Genomic DNA, 23,254 nt, shown 5'->3' with positions numbered 1-23,254 from the left:
GAACCTTTTCATTCTAAGAAGAAAGATTTTGGCAATCAGCAGAACATGGAAAGTGGGATAGGCTAACTGCTGCAAGTTACAGAACTATTCAGCAGTACAGACCCATGCCTTTTTCTTCTCTTGTTCCAGGGATTTTGGTCACCAGAGAACTGTCACAGCACATGTCACAGCTGAGATGGCCACAATACACAGAGTATCATCATGCAAGTTCTGAAGGCTTCAACCCATACAGAGTAACCCCTTAGCACTTCAGAAGGCTGCAAGCAGCTGCCCTTCTTGTTGTTTAGCCCAAGCTTTTATAGCCATGTTGATGCACTGCCCCTGTGTGCCCTCTGTTCCCTTTAGTGTTGGTCAGCGCCCCTGGGCACTCCAGGGCTCGTTGCTGTCAGTGCTGCTCACCTGCTGCTCACAGCTGCACCCACTGGGGATGGGGCTGGGCCAGCCCCACTCCCAGCCACACACACAGTGTGCCTGCAGTAACCTGGAGAGAGAGAAAGGCCCTGGAAGCAGTCGGTGTAATTGCTGTTCAGCATTATAAAGCAATCCACACGGGAGATGAGGGCAGCACTCAGGGAAGTACAGCTTCTATTCTGTTGGCTTCCAAGAGCAATCAGCATTGGAAGCCCTGCCTATTTCCCTGTCAATAGTATCAATTAGTCCATGAGCTCTTTGTGAGTACTAAGGTGCTTTACAAATCCAGCATCACAAACTAGCAAAGCACAGGAGCAGCACTGAACTTTCCTGAGCTCTCTATTTAGGACGTTTAGAACTCCTGATGCTGGGTGTAGCATAGGGACATGAAGAGCACACAGAGCACTCTCTCCATATCTACATCACTGCTAGAAGGTTGTAGGCAGGAACATGGGAACAAAATGCATTTTAGAAACTAGTCAAGAAAAAATCACACTACTTGGAGAAGGACGTGGACAGAGAAATTAAAGGAGGAAAACTGGCTAGTAACAAGTTCTGCTGGTTCTGGAGATGTACTAGGACACAAATGGAAGTCTTTGGGGCATGGGACACATACAAACATGTGCAAAAGGGTGACATTAAATCCAAGGCATTTAAAGTGTCTCCAAAATTGCTTTTAAGTACAGCTTTTCTAAAGCTCCTTTTTGTAATTATTTTCCATATCTAAAAGTGCACTTACTGTCATCATTTGTGTACTACAGGAAAGGCCAGAACATTACCTATAAATAGTTTAGAAAAGATAGGGTGTTTTTGCATATAAGAATGTTTTATTTTCCTGTGTGAGTTTAATGGGATGATGCCAATGCTTTTATGAATTGTGAATGCAGCAGTCTTCTTTCCAAATGAAGATGTTGGAAGTGTGCCACTGGAACAAGGTGCTCATATTACATACTGCCAGCAAATTTCTGTTGCTTTAATGAAACCTAAATTACAAAAGCACTTTTCTTCTGAAAAACATTACTCTTGCCTATAATGACATTGCATTGCATATCCTCCTCTGGAATAAAAGAGGAAAAATAATTAGGGTAGAAAGCAATGTGAATCACAGTTCCAACAGGGAAATTCATGTGCTACACCCTTGATGTAAACAGCTGTTTGTATCCCACCTAACTTCCTCCTTCTATAAAACATAATCCAGCTTTATGATTTATCAGGCATTTGTTACTATTCTTATGCATGGGTTTTTTTTTTCCCCACAAGGGTTCTCTTTTTAGCTACCCGAAACAAAGCAATTATTTAGAATAATTTAATCACTGCATTTTAAATGGAAATCTTGCTTGAGGAAAAGTTCCCTATTTAGGAGCAGAATGTTGCACTTATTTTTTGCACTTGCAATTCAATTTCTCTTTAATAAATAATGGAATGACATTATATAGAAGCATTATGTAAAGTTTGGGGTTTTTTTCACTGAGTGACCTTAAATCTCAGGAACACTTTTAGAAGAAGGGAAAGTATTAGTTTGTAACCTTTGACAAGTGTAGAGGTCAAATATCCCATGTGAAAAAGGTCCAAAGAAAGCCACTGGGGCTGCACTGCTTCCTGTGCACAGGTTACAGAGCAGCCAGTGGTGCCACAGCTGCTCTTAGCCTGTTAACAGCCAACTGCAAAATAACTAACAAATGCTATCCAATCATATGCATGTTTTGCAATGTGCTGCATTTCACATTTTGTACTCACAAGTGTTTCTTCTTGCTAACATGTAGAAGAATTTTACAAGAAGATACAAAATGTACTTTGTCTCAGATCACTTTACTTCAATCAGCAATCCTTTCTATTATTTCCAAATCTGAGCCACATCTCAGAGCTCATGTGGTGGTGTTGCAGGTTTTGTAGGAGCATCTCAGACAAAAGGTACAAGTTCTCTTGAATAACAGGGCTCCCTCCATTGTTTTTCTTTGCAGTAATTCAGTATATAGTGTGAATAATGCTACTTCACACCAAGGGCTCACTTGTAAGGATATCCTCTACCTTCCAATTTGCATGCACATTTATTTCACACTACCTTAGAGTTAAAACAACTCAATGACATAATAAAGGTAAGTGCACAGAATAATAAATACTGCTGAAACCATATTAACTCAGAAAAACATCAAAAAGGGAGAGAACAAAAAGCAGTGAAATTAGGTTAAAAAAAGTTGCAGAATCTCTATGGGATTGCTTTTGTTGTTTCTTTTCTTTTCTTTTTAAAAAAAGCCTCAAGCACACACTCATACTGTAACCCACCTGGTTATATTTTACAAATGGGTCCCAATTGCAGACAACTTTAATGTTAGGCAGAACTCTGGACCTGTGAAAATGAATGGTGCACTCTGACATTAACTAGAATGAAATCAGGCCATGAAAAAAACCTTCTTTTTTTCCATAATGAATAATATTAGAGCATTCTGTTTTCTACTCACACTTCTGTGAGTTGACAGTATGCTTGCATGATTAAGATATAAAGCTAGCAAATGTTTTAATTCAAATATTATTACAAACTAGAAGGAAGTCAGATAAAACCAGAGATTTTTTTATTGCACAAAATAAATTATATAGAAACAATGCAACAAAACAACTCGTATTGTAGGCTGCACAACAGATGTTACAACATGAATATATTTATTGCTTTGAGAAAGGAGCAATTCAGTGCTAGTAAGCAGATTAGTTATACTTCTTGCTCATCTAGATTTTTCATAAAATTAATCCAACTGGGCTAGAGGCATCTTGCAGCATACAGGTCAGGCCAAATTGTCATTTGTTATCAACCATTATAAAGGTGCTGTAAACCTTCTTGACATTAGCATGGAACATGCAATTTAACATCACCAGTACTGAGCCATACAGGTAGTTCACTGTTAGAAATATCATTACATATCTGATACATTTATACACAAGTTCTAGAGGCCCACTCACAGGCTTTGCATGAGCTGTTGTTTCAAAATAAATCTTGCTTACAAATGTTGATACAGATTTGAACAGGCTTCACTCTACATCAAGAGGCACGAGCACGAGGTTTTGCCAGAAAACCCCAAGTACAGCACTTCCTGTCCCTAAATGGAAAATTGATCACTAGTGCTGACTCACTTATAAGTGTCTCACTTTTTCTAGGGCCACACTCAGATTCCAGATAAAAAAACTCCTCACATTCCTTTGGTAAAACTGGGTGAAATTTACAGTGCTTTTTAAAAGTACTTCAAAACACAACATATTTGGTTCTTCAAAAGATACAAGCTTGCAGTACTGGTATTGCACTCAGATCAAATGGATTTTAAACTGCTACTTTGTGGACCCTGAGATGTTGACCCTAATGAATTACTATAGAAATTAGCTCTTAACAAAAATTATAAAAATGGGCACTGTTCATGTAATTAAACATATCAAATCTTGATCAACTGCAGATCTTTGCAAAGCATGAATATAAATGAGAGAATGCCATTTCAAATGTTCATAATCTGAGTCAAATTCTCCCCCGGTTTGTCAAGGACACAAGTATTTACTCAGTTGAGTTCCTACCAATGAATTCTACTGCTAGTGTACACATTCATTATTGCAAAACTTACTCATGAGAAGGTTAATATAATAAGAGTAAATTTAAGCAATATTAGTCACCCATGAAAGGAAATTAGGTGAGGAAGTGGGAAGCCTGGCTCATTTCAAGTCTCAGCTACAAGGATAATTATAGAAAGTCACTCAACTGAGGTCAAGCTGAAGAACTTAACTGAGCATCAGACCCATGAAGTTGATCCCTGTAGAATCCCACTGAAATAAGTAAAGAGATGTTGGATTGTACACTAATATGTACACAAGCAAATATGGTTGCCACTCTTTACTATACTTTAATAAAATTCTTTATTTTTTTTTCTTCCCTGAAACTGTGTAAATGCATTATGATAAATCAAAACACAGTTGAAAGTCAGATTTCAAAAAGCTGCAAATTATGACAAGAGGTGAATTTATTCTGAATTTAAAAAAAAGTAGTATTAGCCCAAACTCTCAGAATCTTTAGTGATGTACTTACATTCCATGCATGTACCCAGCAGTAGATTCCTTTGAAGGAAGGTAACTATTAAACTTGACTAATCTTGCACACTTTTTCATCCAGGGGACTGTTTATTAAATACTGTATGTAAAATTCTGTCATCTTATAAAAATGTTAGTAACATAGTAAAATCAACTAAACAGATATACCCTGAAATGTCCATTGAAACACATGCAGAACAAAAAAATGGTTAGCATTTTTTATACTTATTATGAAGTAGAAAAGTTATAAGGCAGGATGAAGCTAATATCAAAGATGAAAAACAGCACCACAAACCTGTGTTTTGCAATTGCTTTCTGACTGGACACAATGTATTATCATAGCCAGATACACTTGGTTAAGGTGAGAAATGCATTTAGCCCAGCTGCACTAACTATACAGCTTCACACAGAATAAACATTCCATAAATCAACAGAAATTGCATTTGAGCACAAAAAATAAAACATATGTAAGTGATTCTCTAAGCAGCATTTTGTTTTCTTTTTTCCAAAACATTAACATAGATAGATGTTGGACTGATTAAATATCTACAAGTGCTTTTCCTTTACAAAAATACATATATTCGTAAGAGTAGGATAGACTGTCATTAACAATGACCTGTGTTTTTTCACTTCAATTTGAATGATTTATAAGCTAAATTTTACAACCACAAAAAGGTTTATTTGTAATAGGATGTTATCACTTTTGACAAAAAGCTTAAAACATTTTACATTTTAAAACAAATTAGCAACGTAAGGTCACAATATGTTCTATGAGCTCCTAAGTACTGTGAGGGCTGCTTTATTAAAAACTGGTAACTACTGATCAAATGCAAGGAAGCATTAGAACATTATTACTGCTCACCATAGGCTCCTTTCTTTTAACTTGGATCACAGCTTATATAAGGACACTTAGGCCCCCACCCCCAAAAAATCCATTGAGAGTAACTCTAGATCATCTATTCAGTAGCCTGGAACATCCAACAATTCAGGCTTTGCATTAATTTTAAAAAAATGCAAAATACTTTCCTTTCAATAGTTAAGTCTGCAATAAGGGAAAAATGATGCATTGCTTCATGTTTGTGCTAAGAAGCTTCTATTTGAGAAAAAAATATGATCAGTATTAGGATGAAATCTTTCAGCCAGCTAAATAATTATATTGACTATATATAATATAAATTATATATAGTTTAGTTAGCCACTATCCTGGAAAGGGAAATCAAGATAATTTGGATTTTTTTATTTTCTCTGTTTTATACTTCACAAGTAAAATAATCACTTCTTACTAATCAATGGTCTCACATCAAGAACAGCAATGCCATTTGCTAAAAAAATAGCTATAAAAATCTGTAAAACATACTTAATATCTTCTCATTATCCTCCAAATCTGTCCTTTCCACCCTCCAAAATATCACGGAACTATGACTAGAAACCCCAAAAGTAGCTTGGTGACTATTTTGTGCTTTGGAAGGTTTACAGAACTGACAGCACACTGAGTTTTTTGTTAGTTCACAGGCCAGGTATAGCAGACACATCAGTAAATGCAAGCCAACGTGCTTTTCTTCAGGAACACGAGCTAGGACTCAGAGCTACTCTATGTCTGTTGACTAAACCTTAACGCTGTTCCTGTTGTTTCTTTCCTTTTCTAATTTGTTTTGGAAACTGCTAGGTGTGCCTAACCCTTTAGCTTGGTGACACAGACAACTACCACTGGTTCAGTTCTGCTTGATTGACTCCAGGTACCTCTTGACCCTTCAGGCACTCCAGGAAAGTGTCAATGTCATTTTCCAGGTTCATTTCTGGGCGGCATTACCTTTGGTATTAAATAGGTCCCTTAAAACTATCAGGCAATCAGATTATCCATAAAAATAGTTTATTTTTAAAAAACCCTAGTCTTTAAGAACAAACTAAGTATCCAACAACGAAGACTAATTTTAAATCAATAGGTGTGTGATATTTTTTCAGTAAAAAATGGAGCATGTTTCATTTTACCACAACAAAATTCAGGAGACAACAGGAACAATATCTACCATACTCAATATAATACAAAACTGAATTTTAAGAGTAGAATACCATTATAAAATATGTGCCTTGCACTTGGACAATAACCATCTTCATTACAATTTCATTTGTAATAAACCCCTCAGTATGTTAACTAGCAGCAAAACCATTTTACTGTGCAGCCATTCTGTATATTGTAGAGTAACCTTCTCTCAACTCTGCTTTACATTGACTGTCATAAGGAAAATGCACAGTTGCTACTTCTGTTCACCTCATCCTGTCAACTGTCAGCCATGTTAGAAGCATGTCCTAAAAATACATGTAGAAGTTACTTCAAAGAAGAGGACCTAATGGTTCAGAAAAGCAAGCAAAGTCAAACCAATGCCTATCTTTGGTTAAAATTAATGTAACAGCAAAAACTACTGCTCTACAGACATCTCTCATTCTAGAATTTCTCCTCCATCCTGAGCTTAGCAAACTTTGTCTCCTTCTGCAAATACAAAAGATAGCCTGGCCATCTCTACCTATGTAGAGAGCTCCTCTGCTTCACTGCCCCACTCCAGGATCACAGAGACCTAAGTTAAAAAGGGTACCTGAATGCAAAAGATTTATGGCACATACCTTGGATGGAAGGAACTGTTGGGAATTCATGAATTAATTAATTTCCTATTCTGGAACCTAAGGTTTTAATCTGACCTACAGACAGTGCAGACAGAAGGTAGAAAAGAAGATCAATAGGTAGATCTCCTTATGAAAAAATAAAAATTAAATATTGCAAGATCATCTTTTGAAGGGCATTCCAGCAAGGGATGTTTCAGCTGAGGTCTGAAGGTCTCGCAACCCCTATGTGACAAAATTATAGGTAAATGTGCAGCTGGAAGTTTTCACATTTCCTTCAGGTGAATCAATCCCCTCATGTTTTGGAACTCATCCTGGAGCACACTCCAGCAGGCTACAATCCCCCCTCAAAGAAATGTTTTTAGCTGAAACCTGTATAGAAGCATGACCTTGCTCAAATTGACTGTGAAGGATTGAAAATGCAGAGCTGTGAAAACTTTGCTGAAATCCATGAGAGCTGCCTGATAAATGCAACCTGTGAGCTGACACTTCATGTGCAATTTCACCTTTATAAGTCCTTAACATTTTGACTTTTGGATAGGAAATGGGATGCAGTATGGGAATGGCCAAAAGATGTGTAAGAACCTAGAATTAATTACTGGAGAGAAGGTGCCTGTTTAGACATTTTAACTGGGAAAAATAAGTCAACAAAGCATGAAGTAAAATGAGAAGGGAATATGCAGCATGATGTATGCGTTTTTGTAGGAAGCAAAGAGATGCCTTCAATCTGCCACATTAAGTGAAGTAACTGGACCAAACTCTTGGATAAGGATGTAAGTCTTAATCGCCTCTGCACTTTTCCAGGACAAAAATGAGTTTGATCAGTGAATGCTATTAACCAGTCTTTTATGTAGCCCCTCTATACACAAGGCTCAATCTGTTTATTTTGAGACCTGTTCTCTAGTAGTTCTACCAGACATAGGATCGGGCTGAGCTGATGCTATGACTTTTTTTGCAAGTCCTCTCAAGAATGATGAGAGTGAATAAATACCTCTTGTCTGCAGTTATATGAAAATGTAAAAAACCCACAACATTAACTCAGTGATTGGTTCAATTAAAGGACTAAGCCATGGTCTATTTTTTTTTAAACAGCAGAGAAGAAAAAATTGTTTACTTCTCTCACTAAGTCATGTACACCAGTTATTCATGGGAGAGATGAGATGGACCTCTGGACCATTATTTTGTCTGCAGTAAGAGCCTAGCTTATATCTAAATGGAATGGGATGAGTCTCTTTTCTCCTGCAGATACACTAGAACTGTTTGTGATAAGAGCAGAAAAGTCAAGTCAAGATGCTGAAAGCTATGGAGACAAAAAGACCAAGATCCAGAATTACAGAGTTCCTCACGCAGAAAATGGAATATTTTCAACAAAGAAGTACTTATTTTAATATAATTTCTACTGAGATAGGCTGGTTTTAATTTAAGCTATCTAAAAGAACACATTTCTTTTTATCCTTTTTTCCCATGAAAGCTTCTCAATACAGTATGCTTAAGATATATTCTTGCTGAAAATATTAAGACCATAGATAAAATTCAGAAGCAAATATTACCCTGTCAAATGAAAATAATGGGCTTAAAAGGTATTCTCTATTAGTAATCAGGCACTTCACTTTGTGTAACATTTTCAGTAAAGTCAAGATAATACTTGTGTAACTTTTTTTTGCATAACTGCAAGCTAGCTGAGTATGCACAATATACTTCTTGAACTGCAGACTCCTAGGACCCAAATCCCCAAAGCTTTCATGTGAACAATACCAGCTATGGTGATGAGTCACTTCAGTTATTGTAGCAATCTTATTTGGTATTTCATGAAAAAACTCCTTCATAGGACTAGGCCCTTAGCTACCAGGAGTGTAGTAATGCATCATGAAAGATACATTTCTTGATTAATCATCATAATTCCATATTGTTTGATATACTATAGGATCTTGTTTCTAAATTCTAGCTGACAGCTTGTTACTAGATAAATGCAGCAACCAGCTATGTTAAAAGAAAAAGTTGTTTATGATTTTCATAAATGAGTTTTTCACTTCTAGGGGAAAAAATCCAAGCAGCACCAAGTGTGCTAAATAAGGGACAGCAAGGTTAGGTAGTAGTACAGAATTTTTTAGGTCCCTCTGCAGTTAGATGCTGCTAATATGGAAAAGTCATAGAAACACAGTGGCAGCAACACTTATTTTATATTCCTATGTTTTACAAGGATGCAGCGGTGACACCTTGTCATGGAAATGCTCAGAAAGTGTGACTTTATCCAGGCATCAGTTCTAGCATGGCATATGGTGCAGTCTGAAGGGAAAGCCTAGGTACTCATTTCACTTTACCCCATCTTTGGCACACAGGAATCTGCACACGCATTCTCATATTCCTATGGTGCTCAGATACTCTTAATTGGCACAAATGAATTAAATCTGTGTATCTGCAGAGACATGGCACATATGTACTATCTGAGTGAAAATTTCCTGTAAAGAAGGCAGTGCCTGTGTTGCACAAGCTGCCCAGTTAAGATATGTATTTCACTGGCACTTTACTTTTACAAAAACGATTAAACTATAGCAGCACTCAGGCACCATGCCATCAAACCAGAAATGCAGAAAGTGTAGGTGGGTAGTTCATATGCATTTAATGCCGCCATTCGCAGCTGGGAACGTTCTGTCAGTATTTTCCATGCTTAAAATGAAGATTTGCCTTCTGAAATCTAGCTTTAACTTGCATCAAGAAAATACCAGGAATCAAAACCAATGTCCATCTCCGATTGAGAAAATTCATGGTTCTCTGAATTATGACTACAGCAAGTTATCAAACAGTCAAAAAAAAGCTTCCATTAGTGGCCAAGCTTCTATTGGCCATTCCAAAGCCATGGCAAAATAGTGCTATTCCAAGGGTCCTGTTAGGTAGATGGATTAAAACTTGTAACTTCCTGTCTTTTTAAAACAAGTCTGTTCAATTTTTTCAAAACAGCAAACACAATTGTTGAGAAAAAAATTGTGCTGTGAACCAAGCAGAAATTATGCTTAAGCATCCTAGCATTAGTTTTGTGATAAACTGAAACAGGTGTTTTATGTCAAGCAAATTTACAGTGAAAATTCTGGTATAAAAACACATGAAATATATAAAAATTGTAAGGTGTAATTGGTATGTGCATGTAAATATTTACAAATAATATCCTATTTCTACTGTACAAAACAACTGTATATACTAAAGAGAAGAATGATTTTCAATCAGAAAGCATGCTCTGCTCTTCCAAGCTGCTCCATGAGGTGCACTTCTGTATACAAGAAGAATCTATTTTCCCCTAGAGACTCTGCAGAGAAGGGCCCTCCCTACAAGGAGCATCTTCTTTCTGTCAAGTAGTGCATCACAGACTGGGTGGGCAGTAGGATGTCTGCTCCCTGCAGCCAGCACGTCCCCCCTGCCTGTTTCTGGGCAAAGCAGTGGCTGTGCTGGCCAGCACACTGCAGAAAGGGACAGCAGCTTCTTCCTAGACATTTTCCTTCCCCAGTTCCACTGGCATTCCACAATATGTGCAACCTTGACCTGTAATGGCAAGGTTCCTTAACAGACTGCTATTGACAGCATCTTGATTTCTGCACGTCATATGGGCTTTGGAGTGCAGTGGTAGGATTCAACCCAACTTCATGGGATTCCTCGGGTCACCTATGTTAGAATGCTTAACAACATTAAAGGGGCCAGACCTAATCCACAACATAGTTATTTCTCCTACAGAACATACTACTGTACATGAACATACTTACAAAGGAATTACAGCCTTACATCTATCTTTTGTATTTGATCCCAAGAAAGATTTTTCACTTTGTCTATCTAAGAATGATCAGTGCACTCTGCAGTAGTTTGTGAAAAATTGATTTGGTTCCTTTCTGCTGTATGCAAAAGGCATAAAGAAAGTAAATAGCTATCTACAACACTAGCAGGCATGTACTAAGCAGAAGTTACATAACATGACTGAACTGTAAGTATCTCCAGAGAATCTGATCAGAAAAACTCAACTGACTTTTAAGCAAAGACAACGGAAGACAGAAAACATACACACTGCTATGCTCCCTGCAACATTATCAAAAACCCCAAGGAACATCCCATACTAGAACCATTATGCTCCTAATACCTAAGGCAACAATCAATTTTTATCCAGCACAACCAGGTCTTAGGAAAAAAGATGACCTGAAGAATTATTTTGTTCAGACTGCTAATCTTCAGTATTGCATTACCTCTAATTTTATGGAAATAGTTTTATGATGTGATTTTAACTAATGAAAAATTTCTGTAATGAATTCTAAACTCCAGACAGTCACAAGAGATACAGTATGTAATTAAAGCTATGTATTTTTTTGTCTTAGTATATTATAGACCTCTATTCAATCTTAAAAGGAAATATTTATTATGAAAAGTAATAATTATGAAAAATTTTCCCTTGGTCATAATTTTGTAGCAGAATTTAGTTGTTCCATAGACATTTGAATTATTTTACCTTCATTTTATGGAGGCTTAATTAGAAGAAATGTAATCTGACCAGAAGACATTTTTCCAAAAATAGCTAGTATCCCAAATTCCCAAACTTCAGGGAAACCACGGAAAGTGCAATCACAAAGGCTACAATGCTTTCAAGCAATATTAGCAATTTTAAGGTTTAAAATTACTATTTTGAATTATCATGTTCTACATCTCTTGTTCAGTGTAATTAATCTTCATTCACTGCAAAAGGACTGTTGCACACTCATGAGTGAGCTATACCTGGACCCATGAGAACCTTATCAAGGAAAAGGTAGTGGCCTAATCACCACTTTTCTAAATATATTTTCTATACAAAATATCGTCAAGGTATAATCCTTAGTTATTTTTACAGTACTCTATGATTTAAACAACAATATTCAGTAAAGTAGTAAGTGTGTGAAACTGCAACACCACATGAATGAGCACTCTGCCATTTTGCTAGTGTAATCAATATTAGGACCAGAAAAATTTTCTAACACGCAAGCAAAAATATTCCATAGGTTTTGAGTCTTGACTGTACACTTCATGATTTTGGCTATGATTTGCAGCACACTCTTAAGATACACAAATATCTTATGCACATTTCAGTAGCAGAATGGCACTTGGCTTGCTCTAATAGAAACAACAGAGATGCAACTGACAATTTTAAGAAAGACAATGTCCTTATTTGCATGCTGAAATTCTGGCTGTGTCCCCCCAATCCAGGCACATCCATTCATTGTGCAATCTGTCGATGGGTAAACAAATAGTGCAGGATTCATCTCAGTGGGATCTGGCCCTTTGGTCTAACCGAAGTCAATTCTAGGTCGATACTGAAGTACCATAGGGTAAGACTGAAAACAAGCAAGGGAAAAAACAACAACAAAAACAGACAAGAAAGCATGAAGACAGGATTCATAAACAATACAAAGAAAATGCAATTAAAGACTACCTTAAGAATAGCCAGACCTCATCTCTAAGGCAGATGTATATGATGATGTTAAATCCATCCCTGTACTTCAAATCTATTAGCTATTTGTCACTGATATACAGTTTCTGTATCTGCTTTCATATATTTCAATATTTATGTTTTATTACATTTATACTTGGGAGTGCTCACACGAGTCTTATTTCTGGGTTCCTGTGTTTGATAAAAAGCAATCTTGACATTTTATACTTTCTAAACCCAAGTATATTTACAGGTGATGTACTTGGAAATTTATATACAGAGGTTCCATAGCTAACTACAAAAAAAAGGTCAAATTGCTGTCAGCTGGTTTTCTGAGAGATGACCTTCTCCCCAAAACCAAACTCCTTAACCTCAGATCTAGTGATAAGTTTTTATTGACTCCTACTGAAAAAAACCCCAACAAACCACACAAAAAAAAAGCAAATCAGCTTCTTGGATCCCTAAATTGGATAGAACTTGTGGAATGGAAGGCAAGAGCGGATGGGTTTCCCAAAAGGGCTGTAGAATATCTGGGCACTTGTTGCTCCTCTTATTTTTCAGTCTGTCAGCATTTCATTTGTCTCAAGTTTTCCTCTTAACTTCATTAGCATAATGGATATTTTTATAGCATAAAACCCTGGCAAATCTCATTGTCTCAGCTGCTGTATGGCCTTAAATACCTCTCTGCTATACAACAGAGAAACAAAGCTAATATAAGGTTTTTTTAATTCCAAATTTGGAAATACAAAGAATTATTACAGAAGCTATCATTAAAACCAGAAACATTTTGTTTCATCCTTCAAATGCAACAGAGATGAAGGAACGAAGACATAGCTCCAGAGACCTAGAGGGTTAAAAACTTTCCATGCCATGGTAGTGAAATATCACCAGAACTAAATGAGATCACACTTGAAGGGGATTTACAAACTGGAGTTCAGAGAAATCACAAGGTAAACCCAGAGGTATTACGAGTACCAGGAGTATATAGGAGAGAAGACAGGAAGCACCACGTGCAGACTGCATGTGCAATTAACAAACATGTATCTGTGATATCATAAATTACTTGGTCTCTGATTAATTTTTTTGTTTGCACAGGACATGAATACCATTTCATTTATATGCTGTTTCACATTTTAACCTTGATTATATAAATTGTCTCTAAAAGTGTGCAGATCTAATTGGAAGTGCACACAGGCAGAGACAGAGCGATCACCTCACTGAAATTTCCAAGTAAGCCAGTGAGGCTCAGTGTTTTAGCAAACAAAATCACAAAACTGTACAAATCAAATGCACTATGCTGGGACAATTCTAATTATTGAAGGAGGCATGGGTGCAGTAGTTCACTTCCATCACTAATGGGGAGTGACCCTCTACCACTAGCTCTAATTTTTTACTCAAGACAAAAATAATATTCCAAAGTTGCAAAGCAACTTTTAGAAATCAGTTCAAATCAAAATTCTCAATGAGGAAACTGAGATACTGTTTCAAGTCGTGTTGGGAACCAGATTGGTCACTGAAATTTAGAAATCAACTTCACTTTGCAGGTTCTGGATGTTTTTCTTATAGAGATTATTTGGTTTCTAATTTTAAAAATGTGAAAAGAAGTTTAGAAAAATCTAACATTTTTTTTACTCCATCAAAAAGGACATATGAATTCCCACAAAGAGATGAAACCAGTGTAGTCTCTTAATTCATACTCTTAATTTTTGATCCTTGCCAGTGACTGCCCAATACTGCTTAGTTAGAGGAATGAAATAGCAAGAGGTAGATAATCCTTTGAGGCTGATATTGATATCAACCTACATCTCTCAAAAAGATCACAAACAAAACTGGCCTATGGCACAGAAGACAAACTCCTAAATCCTTGAATAAAGTCTGTGCTGCAGTGATGAAAATGCTCAGACCTTGCTCACAGAGTTTTAGCACTTTGTAGTGAGGAATTATAAAAACTCCACAAGCTGAATTACAATGGATTGCTGACAGGACCTTAATGGCTGTAGTCTGTACAGTCGTGAGTGCCTCTTACCTGATAGAAAGTGCCATCCTGTGAGCAGACTTGCGAAGATGAGCAGTTCTGACACCGAAACTGCGGAGGAGATGATTTTCTGATCAGATAAGAGGCATCCACAACTGGACATACACATTTACCATTTATTGATTTTTAAAAAAAAATTTAAATGTAAAGGTTACAATCACTTTACTTATTTTATAACAGGAAAGACTTGTTTAATGAATAAATGGATATTTTTCCCTTTTCTTGTCTATCTCATGTAAGGTCCACAGCTATGCAGTAAAAGTTCATGGTCAATAGTACCAGAAACGAAGATACTGGATTCACTTGATCTTCATTCAGAAGAGATTGTTAATTAATTACCATTGCAACTTCATTGAGGAAAACAAGATCATAGAAGCCTAGATATTACTGGATTTATTGCCAGCACAATTTAATTTTTAGAGGTGTTAATCATCATTGACTTCAGAGGACTGATTTAAAACTACATGAAAGAGAAGATGAACGCACATACCTGGCTATGCTGTGTGTATATAAATACACTTACAAACTTAACCAGGAGTTGTGAACTCTTGCATTCACTAAATGTTAAAAGCTATAGTTCTGAGATCTTTGAAAATTTTTAGTGCAAATTTTTTTTAGCAAGATCATAGTTACTGTTGCCTCCAATTTCATGCAGTAGGCAAGGGCTGCAGGATGAAATACCATGAAAAAATTCAACTATCACTGAAATTGTTGCCTCAACAATTCCTAATAGGACAGCTAATGCTAACAAAAATACAAGATGGCAAACCAAACAGACATCCACTGGTTTCAGGGCAGTATTGGAAAAAATTCTAGTTAAAGCTCTCTTGGAGGTTTCAGCAATCCACAAATTTCAATGCAATATTACTTTCAAATTTATCAAATACTTGCCTAAATATATTGATCTCCCTAATTCCTATCAAAATCTATCCTTCCCCCTCCAGCTTCAGATTAGGGTAAAACTTTAGGAGACTTGTGAATTTTTAGCTTTACAGTGTATTAATCCTCTGTCTTCTCTGTCCATGCCCCAGCACTTATTATTCTAAGCACTAGGAAGCTTAAAACAAAAAAGAGTAGAAGAAGTTTGGAATTTTCTTCAGATCAGTACATTAGGGTATGTTAACTGCTTATCCTTAGTTGCACTCCAGTTTAGCCTCCACTAGTAATGATAGACAAACTTGCATGTACTACAAAGCAATAAAGAGTGAAGACCAATCAACAGGCACACACAAACAAATGCATAAAAGAAAGAGAAGAAAAGGGGATATGACTTCTAATAAAAAAATATACAAGGCAATACTAAACCAAACTGAATATCATTTCTGAAAAAAAAGTATTTTTAAAAGTTAAAAACTGCAATTCTAAAATATACACATGCAGTAAGGAAAACCCATCTGGCTGTTATCTGAATGTTATTACACAGCATATCCAAAAAGAATAGATGTAGTATTAACAGAAACAGTAACAAAACAATTAGATGTCACTAGTGTCACTTTCAGTTTATTGACTGAATAAAACAGGTTCTTACTGAAGAACTGTTGGATGCAGATTCCTCAACTATTCTAACTCAAAAGGTCACCAAAAGCAAATTTGCTGAAAAAGAACAAGGGCTTGGGTTTTCAGTTACTTGACTTAAAACTCTGAGCAGAACTTGCATGTACACAACATACCTCCACTATTCTGAAGTTTCAGAATCTACACAATATATGTGCTGAAGGGTTTCACATAAGAAATTAAAAAAACATGCAGAAGGTATTTCTAATAGGGTTTTTTTGAAGGGTCATAGGCCTAAGATGTGAAAGCATGTCTAGTGTCTACAATAAATACACCAAAACATCATTTATCAATAATGTAACAGCATTTACGTTTTCGCCTCTTAGCCTCCATCTCGTCATATAGATGAATTCCATAGTGTGATCCTTCCCCATGATTTCTCCGTTGCATAGTACATCCAGCTTAAAATACAACAGAACAAACAGTAAGACAAAGGGATGCAGAAATTTTCTGTCTAAATTAACTGCTAAGTGAATCTCCAGAGTTAATCCTTCCACTCCTACCATTATATAATGATTCCATCAGACACTTATGTCAAAGCTGGATGAATACAGCATGCTGACAATATGTTATTTTGTACCCTGGTATTCACTTTTGTGTTTTTATTTGAAGTGTGGACAGAAGGAGGTCTACTACTGAGGTATGAAATCACCAGTAGACAAACATTCCCTATATTTAGCTACACTACACAGTATCCATTTGAAGAGAAAGCCTTGTGCTGTATTTTGAAGGCTACCTTGCTATGCCAGTACTCTTTCAAACCCAAAGATATAAACCAGAGGTACAGTAATTTTCATTTAAAAATAGATTGTAAAGAAAATTTTTAAAATTAGTTTATAATTAACTATAAATTACAAGAAAAATGCACTTCAAACTACACAGACATTCCTTAACTGAAAGCAAAAGACAGCAAAAAACAATGATCTCAGTGTGAAAAATGTCTACTTTAAACTGTATTATAGCATCTTACTGCTGTCTGCCACTGCAAATGTTTGACTGTATTTTCATTATTAGATCTATATTATTCAGACAAAAAAAAAAGGCAAAATTTTGAAGTCAGCAGATTCTTTGTAACACAAGCCATTAAGGTACCAGGCAGATTAAAAATTAAATGACACCAAAAAAGCTGGTCAGCATGTCATGACACCATGACAAACTCCTGTGTATAGTTATAATCTGTGCACCAAACCTAAGTCAGCCCTACCCCTGACCAAAGCCGGGAGGCTGCTGCTGGTGCTACAGACAGCCTGCCCTGCATGGAGCCTTTGGCTCCTGTACAAGAACAGGCTGAAGAAATAGTCTGTGCTTCAGTCTAAATTCCTGTATCCCTAGAAAGAGGGAAAGCAGTTCAAACATGATTAAATTTCACAGAAATATATTATGTTGCAGGGAAATTAAAATACAAACATCTTTCTTTCAAAAGTACCTCATAGGAACTTGGAAGTTTTAACTTTAAGCTGAGAAACTTTTTGATAGTTCCCACGGTCACTCGAGTAGAACAGCGAATAAATTTCTTCATTAAGCCCTGAAGCAACAGCAACAAATCAGTAAAAAAACATGTTAGAAATTTAAAAATTTAAAAACATGTGAGCAATCTTTCAACCAGTAACCAATTCTCTTTTAATTCATAATGACACAATAGGTTCATTTTTGTTCACTTGTTTTCAAAATTTAAAAGATGACAACTTCATTTGACCCATCTCTAGTTCTAAAGATATTTCTAAAAGATACAGAAGGGAGGAAAGAAAAAAACCAAAGCCCAGCTACCACCAAACCCATCAAAACCCCCAGAAGAACTTAAATAATCAGTGTGTTTGTGTTAGTAACACTGGGGGTCAAACAAATGTTGCATTTCTTAGAAGTGTTAAGAACCTCCAAAGTTATACATGTAACATAACACTCAGAAAATACAAGCAGTTTTATTAGAAAAGTTCTCAAATATATTTTTACTTTTATTCTTCTATTTTTAATTTAATAAAACATTGTTAAAATCTAAGGTGATTTCTAAAGACTTCTAGACTCAGTATGTTAGGTAATCCCCTTCAGGAATAGAAACCAAATTCTTAAAACATCAATTGGCAGGTATTTCTCCACACATTTTGCAGACTGAACTGATCTCCCCAAGGCCACAGACAAAACATCAGGGTCAGAATCAGGTTTACAGCTCAGAAGATCTGGATCCCAGTCGTTCAGGGCACCACATATTTGATAAGCAGGCACATTCTGGCACGTTAAAACAAAATTAATCCTCAAGGTACAAGGCAGCTCCTCTACAGCTAGCTTTATAAATACCTCTGTGGTGTGCTCAAATCTGTTGTGTAGTGCAGTTATATACCATAAAGGCTGTAGTCTAAAAAACTATAATCCACACACAAACAAAAATTCCACTGTCACAGATGGCTTTCTGAATAGAACTGCATTTTTCACAAAATTCCCAAGATGCACTGAAATGCCTTAAAGGGAAGGACTAAATAAGCATGGAAGTGGGAACAGGTTGCTCCATTCAGGTTCATCTTTAATGGTTATAAAATGATTTGGTTCCTATAAGCTGCTGTTCTGTCATCAATTAGTGCAGCACAGTTTGTTTGCTACTCACTTTGACAACATTATCTCCGGACTGCCCGTTGTTGCGCAAACAGTCGAGGCAGATTGCAATCTGTGGGTCACTCCTGTGATAGTCTTTATCTTCTTCATTTTCATCACACTCCTCATCTACTTTGGGTTTATCAGCTTTTGGACTTTCATCTGTAAAATATGAAGATCATATTATTTAAGTATAAAGTAATTAGGAATCATATATTTAAGGAAATAAGGCATTTTTATGAGCCATAATATTTCTTCACATTGACTTCACACAGTTTTAACTCAGTGCATTCTTAAACTGACCAACTTAAAGATCTCTGGAAACAAATTTTTACTACTGAAATTTTAATGCAATATGCAACAACAGATTTCTATGGAACAGAAAATAATTAGTTGATGGACTATATTGGGTATGGCTGTCTACTTCTGATACGTTCAATAATTAAAGCCCTGCAACTGTGCATGCGCCACAATCACTCAGACATGTAAACCTACTGTATAGTGTGGCAGTTCAGTGACAAAAATAACGCTTTTAAAAAAACAATAGAATGACTAATCCCAACACTTATATATCAAAGTAACACAGCTATTCAATTCATATTAAATGTCACAATAATCCAGTGAAGACAAGTCCCTGTAATGTAATCACAAGGTAAACCAAACCTTAGACCTCATCCACTTCTGACCAGATCTAAATAGGTCACTGTAAGAACTCCAGGTGTTTCTCTCCAGAAGGATTTTACAACTAAATAGCCAAATATTTACTTACTCCCTTTTAAAAAGAAAATTATAAGAAAAGAGGAAAGGTCTGTGTATTTTTTAGCAGAGCTTATACAAACTACATAATTGCATAGAAAATGTTATCCCCTTTCCCTCTGCTGTTAACATGTTCTATTGGTTCCTGGTTAAAATTCTAATTCTTTGGAAAAGTACCATCTTGTATAGTTTAGAAAGGTTTAGCAAAGTTGAGCACTCAAATGCTAAGACTAGCAAGTACATCTTGGAGTAAGTTTTACAGATTTAGTGTATAGTATACAATCATCTTATTGTATACATTTGGGTTTTTTCTGCATCCCCAACTTACTTATTTTGATTTAAAACAAAGGCTGCTCTCTATTGGAATAAAACATTATCACAATTAACTTGAATAAGCTGCTTTCATGTTTTTTAAAAACCTTTCCAATCAAGTTCTGCTACTTTCCTACACTTACCAGATTCTAAAGGAATTTAGAAGAGTTCAGATGAGAAAATGGAATGTAAACTTTAATGAACACCAAGCCACGACCAAGTTTCTTGACAGAGTAATTAGTTGCCTTTGTTCAATTTCCATATTCAAGATGAGTTTTAAGCTATATTAATTACTTTTCTCTCAGAATTTTTAAGTTTTCACTAATTGGCAATATTTATCCCCAAGTCCCTACTAGCTACTGACACATTTAGTTGAATGTGTATTATACATTTTGTTCCTATCATCCTCCAGGAGCAGAATTTACAGTATCAAACTACAGATTTCTTATCTATTTTTCTGAAAGTCCAGGAAACAAATTCTGTCAACTGAGTCCACCTGTCACAAGCATTTGTTCACTTCAGGCTGGACAGTACCAGTGAATATTTTCTCTCTGTACCACAGTATTTCATCATTCATCAATTCTTTCTGGTAACCACTCTCCTACAGGAGTCACCAATGGCTGAGTCCTGCTTTATTGTTTGAGGGTTTTTCCTTCTGATATGTGAAAATTTTAAGTCCTGGGACTTTTTAACAGCTCTTAGATGCTTAGGTTAGGAACTGTGCTGCAACCTGTGGCACAGGACATAACTGACAGACTCTTAAACTACAGTGACAATCTGATTGCAGGGCATGGTATCGACAACTGAAACAGTCTCTTCTAAATGAAATTATCCTCAGCAAATAATTTCTTCCCAGGCAAGATTCTAAATACTTGTTTGTGGCAGAAAATAGCTTAAGTGCTCATAATTTGTATCAATGAGTTGTCATGGCTTTCAAATACTTTGCAGAGACAAAGTTCCACAGCCCCAGGCTACAGTCTCTAAAAGAGTTGGATACATCTGTAGCTACTCAGCAGTATAATTTGCGAGTTGGAGCCTTCCTCTCATTCCCAAACACAATCCAAGCTCTCACTACACTGACTAACTCATCTCCATTGGGTTTAATCATTAAATTAGGAGAGGAAGATAAGAACCAGAAGAGTAAGTTGGTCAAAAGTAAGTCACATTCTACAAATTTGCAAATTATCTGTTGATTCTTTCTATGTATATAGCAGAAGACCATTTTCTAAACAGTCAAGAAATGTCTCTATCTCACAAAAATATTTTCCAAGTTTTTTTAAAACTGAACAGACATACACTGCATAGTATACTGTAGTAAACTAAGATAATTTCATCTAAACTGTTTTCTGCAGTTCATAATTTATTTATATAATAGAGAAAGTAACATTGTCCCTCACAATGAATGCCAAATCCAAGTCAACAAAACTTGTGAGAAAGAAAATTAAACGTTACAAAGTTGAAAAGAAGACATTATAAAGAAATGAATGCAGAAGAATATTATAAGATGTTTACTTGACAGTTACCCTTTACTGAAAATAGCCATTTTTTTAACTTAGCAGAGTCTTTCAAGAGTTCTTTAAAATCATATCAAATAAACCATGGGATTAAAAACTTGATGTCAAATTAAAGGGGCATAAAATCAGCTGGATCTAGTCCTCGCTTAGCACCTCAAAGCTCACGGGTCAGCTACAAAAAAAAAATGAAACAAAACAAAGCAAAAAAAACCCCCAAAAAACCAAAAAAGCAAAAAAAACAAACGAAAAAACCCAACCAAAAAAGCATTGTGGGATCTATAGAAAACAATTATTTGGCATGTGTGGAAAACTGTTTTACTGCTTGTCATAACTAATTCTTGACAACCTCCTACTTAACAGATGGTGAAATTTGGTAATAGAAAATAATTTGTAAAAATCCTGTAAAAAAATCCTGTCTTGCTCTATTAAGAAAATTAAGAATTCAGCTGGACAATTGTGAGAGTGTTGCAAGTGAGCACCTAGGGTAATGCAAATGAAAATAATGGTAAAACAGCTCGAGTTTGTTAACCAACTGGTTGATAGATAAGCAGTAGAATGTGAAGGCTCATACATCTGCACTGAGTCACTACAAATTCCTGCAGTATCTTTGAATTCAAGAAAAACAGAAAATGAACTTGTGTCAGTGAAGAAACTGGTCTAATAAGCAATGTTACTTAACACACAGATGAGAGGGAAAAAATCATCACCTTGTCCATTTTCTTGAGGTTTGTTTTTCTTCCAAAATTCAATCTCTCGCTGCAGTTCCTCTAGTTAACATCAAAGAACAGTAATGTGAATTTTTAAATCAATACCAGGTATTAGAAAGAGCCATATTCCCCCACCAACCCAAACAGTTCCCAGAACCAAATGAGAAACTTACGTTCTCGAAGTCCAGGCACCAACTTAAATATAATTTCCTCTAAGGTGTTATCCAGCCTTTCAGAGGGAAAAAATACATTTCACATTAAATGGATACCAGCATTTTAAGTATTTTTAGTGTTTAAATAACAAAAGCTTTTGAATAATGTGTTGCATTTTTCTGGTAAATAACGAATTGTGTCAAAGCCAACTGATTTTAGTTTGAGAGACAACAGCCTTAAAGCTTATCTCAACCATCTCCTAAATGGTATCATAGAAATAATTAAGGAATTACTTTTTTAACATATAAAGATAAGAACGAAGCAAAAGATAAAAACATTATACACTGAAATTTTTATTTTTGAATTTGTATTACATGCAAACAGTAGTGTTACCAGAAGGAACAGACTGGAAAAGTAGTATCCAATTTTAAGGTCCAGCTCGTGAGTAGTAAGCATGAAAATGATAAACTCCGTTATCATACGAAGTGTTGAAAAGCTTTGGTAATAAGCCTGTTACAAAAAACAGAATAGACTATTCCCTCCTTACCACACCACAGCAAAGCAGTCTTGGCAGGATAAAGAAGACCACAGTGCACCCATGCTGCTCTGACTTGATAGTTCTCAGTCTCCAGCACAGTTAATTTGAACTATTTAAATCTGCCATGTGTTGCACACCAGAAGAGAGTACACAGCACAGGCATGTCCTCTGATACCCTGATATCAGTGCCAAAACTAGTTATTACAGTCCCTTCCAGTGTACACACTGCAGTTACCATTGTTGCTGAAGCTAAAGTACTTTTCTTTCCTTTTCTCTGAATTCAACCAACTCTTCTGTACATTTAGTTTATCATCTGCTTTCTAGTTCTACTTCCTCTCCTGGTCTCTTATCTTTCAATTTCCTCTGGCTTTCATTCTGTTTCCTTTTCCTTCCTCTCCTTTGCCCTTTATGTTCTCTCTTGTCAACAGAAACTTCCATTGCCACAGCCTAAACAAAAACTCATGACAAAATAAAACACTAAATAATCCAGAGCAATTAAGTATCTTGACATTCAGTCAGAATCTGGCATATTTTAAATTGCCTTTTTTTTTCATCTCAATAACAATATATTTCTTTATATAT

At 35.9% G+C, this 23,254-nt stretch overlaps 1 protein-coding gene across 5 annotated transcripts in view; it reads right to left on the bottom strand.

The window, feature by feature from the left end:
* Positions 1–2,959: 2,959 nt before the first annotated feature.
* Positions 2,960–23,254, bottom strand: part of PCGF5 (polycomb group ring finger 5) — a 65,171-nt gene continuing 44,876 nt past the window's right edge. For 3 of the 5 annotated variants that reach the window (XM_030240981.2, XM_050976106.1, XM_050976107.1), the window contains 7 exons: positions 22,155–22,210; positions 21,982–22,041; positions 18,706–18,854; positions 17,536–17,634; positions 16,421–16,510; positions 14,547–14,606; positions 2,960–12,425 (listed from right to left, as the gene is read on the bottom strand). In XM_030240981.2, coding sequence (XP_030096841.1) covers positions 12,378–12,425; positions 14,547–14,606; positions 16,421–16,510; positions 17,536–17,634; positions 18,706–18,854; positions 21,982–22,041; positions 22,155–22,210 — 562 coding nt within the window. In that variant the 3' untranslated portion in view covers positions 2,960–12,377. The other 2 variants (XM_050976109.1, XM_050976108.1) reach the window with 2 other exon arrangements.

Source organism: Serinus canaria, chromosome 6, assembly GCF_022539315.1.
Source record: "Serinus canaria isolate serCan28SL12 chromosome 6, serCan2020, whole genome shotgun sequence".
Lineage (NCBI taxonomy): Eukaryota > Metazoa > Chordata > Aves > Passeriformes > Fringillidae > Serinus > Serinus canaria.
Note: the sequence above shows the minus strand (reverse complement) of the source record. Positions and strands in the feature narration are given on the sequence as shown.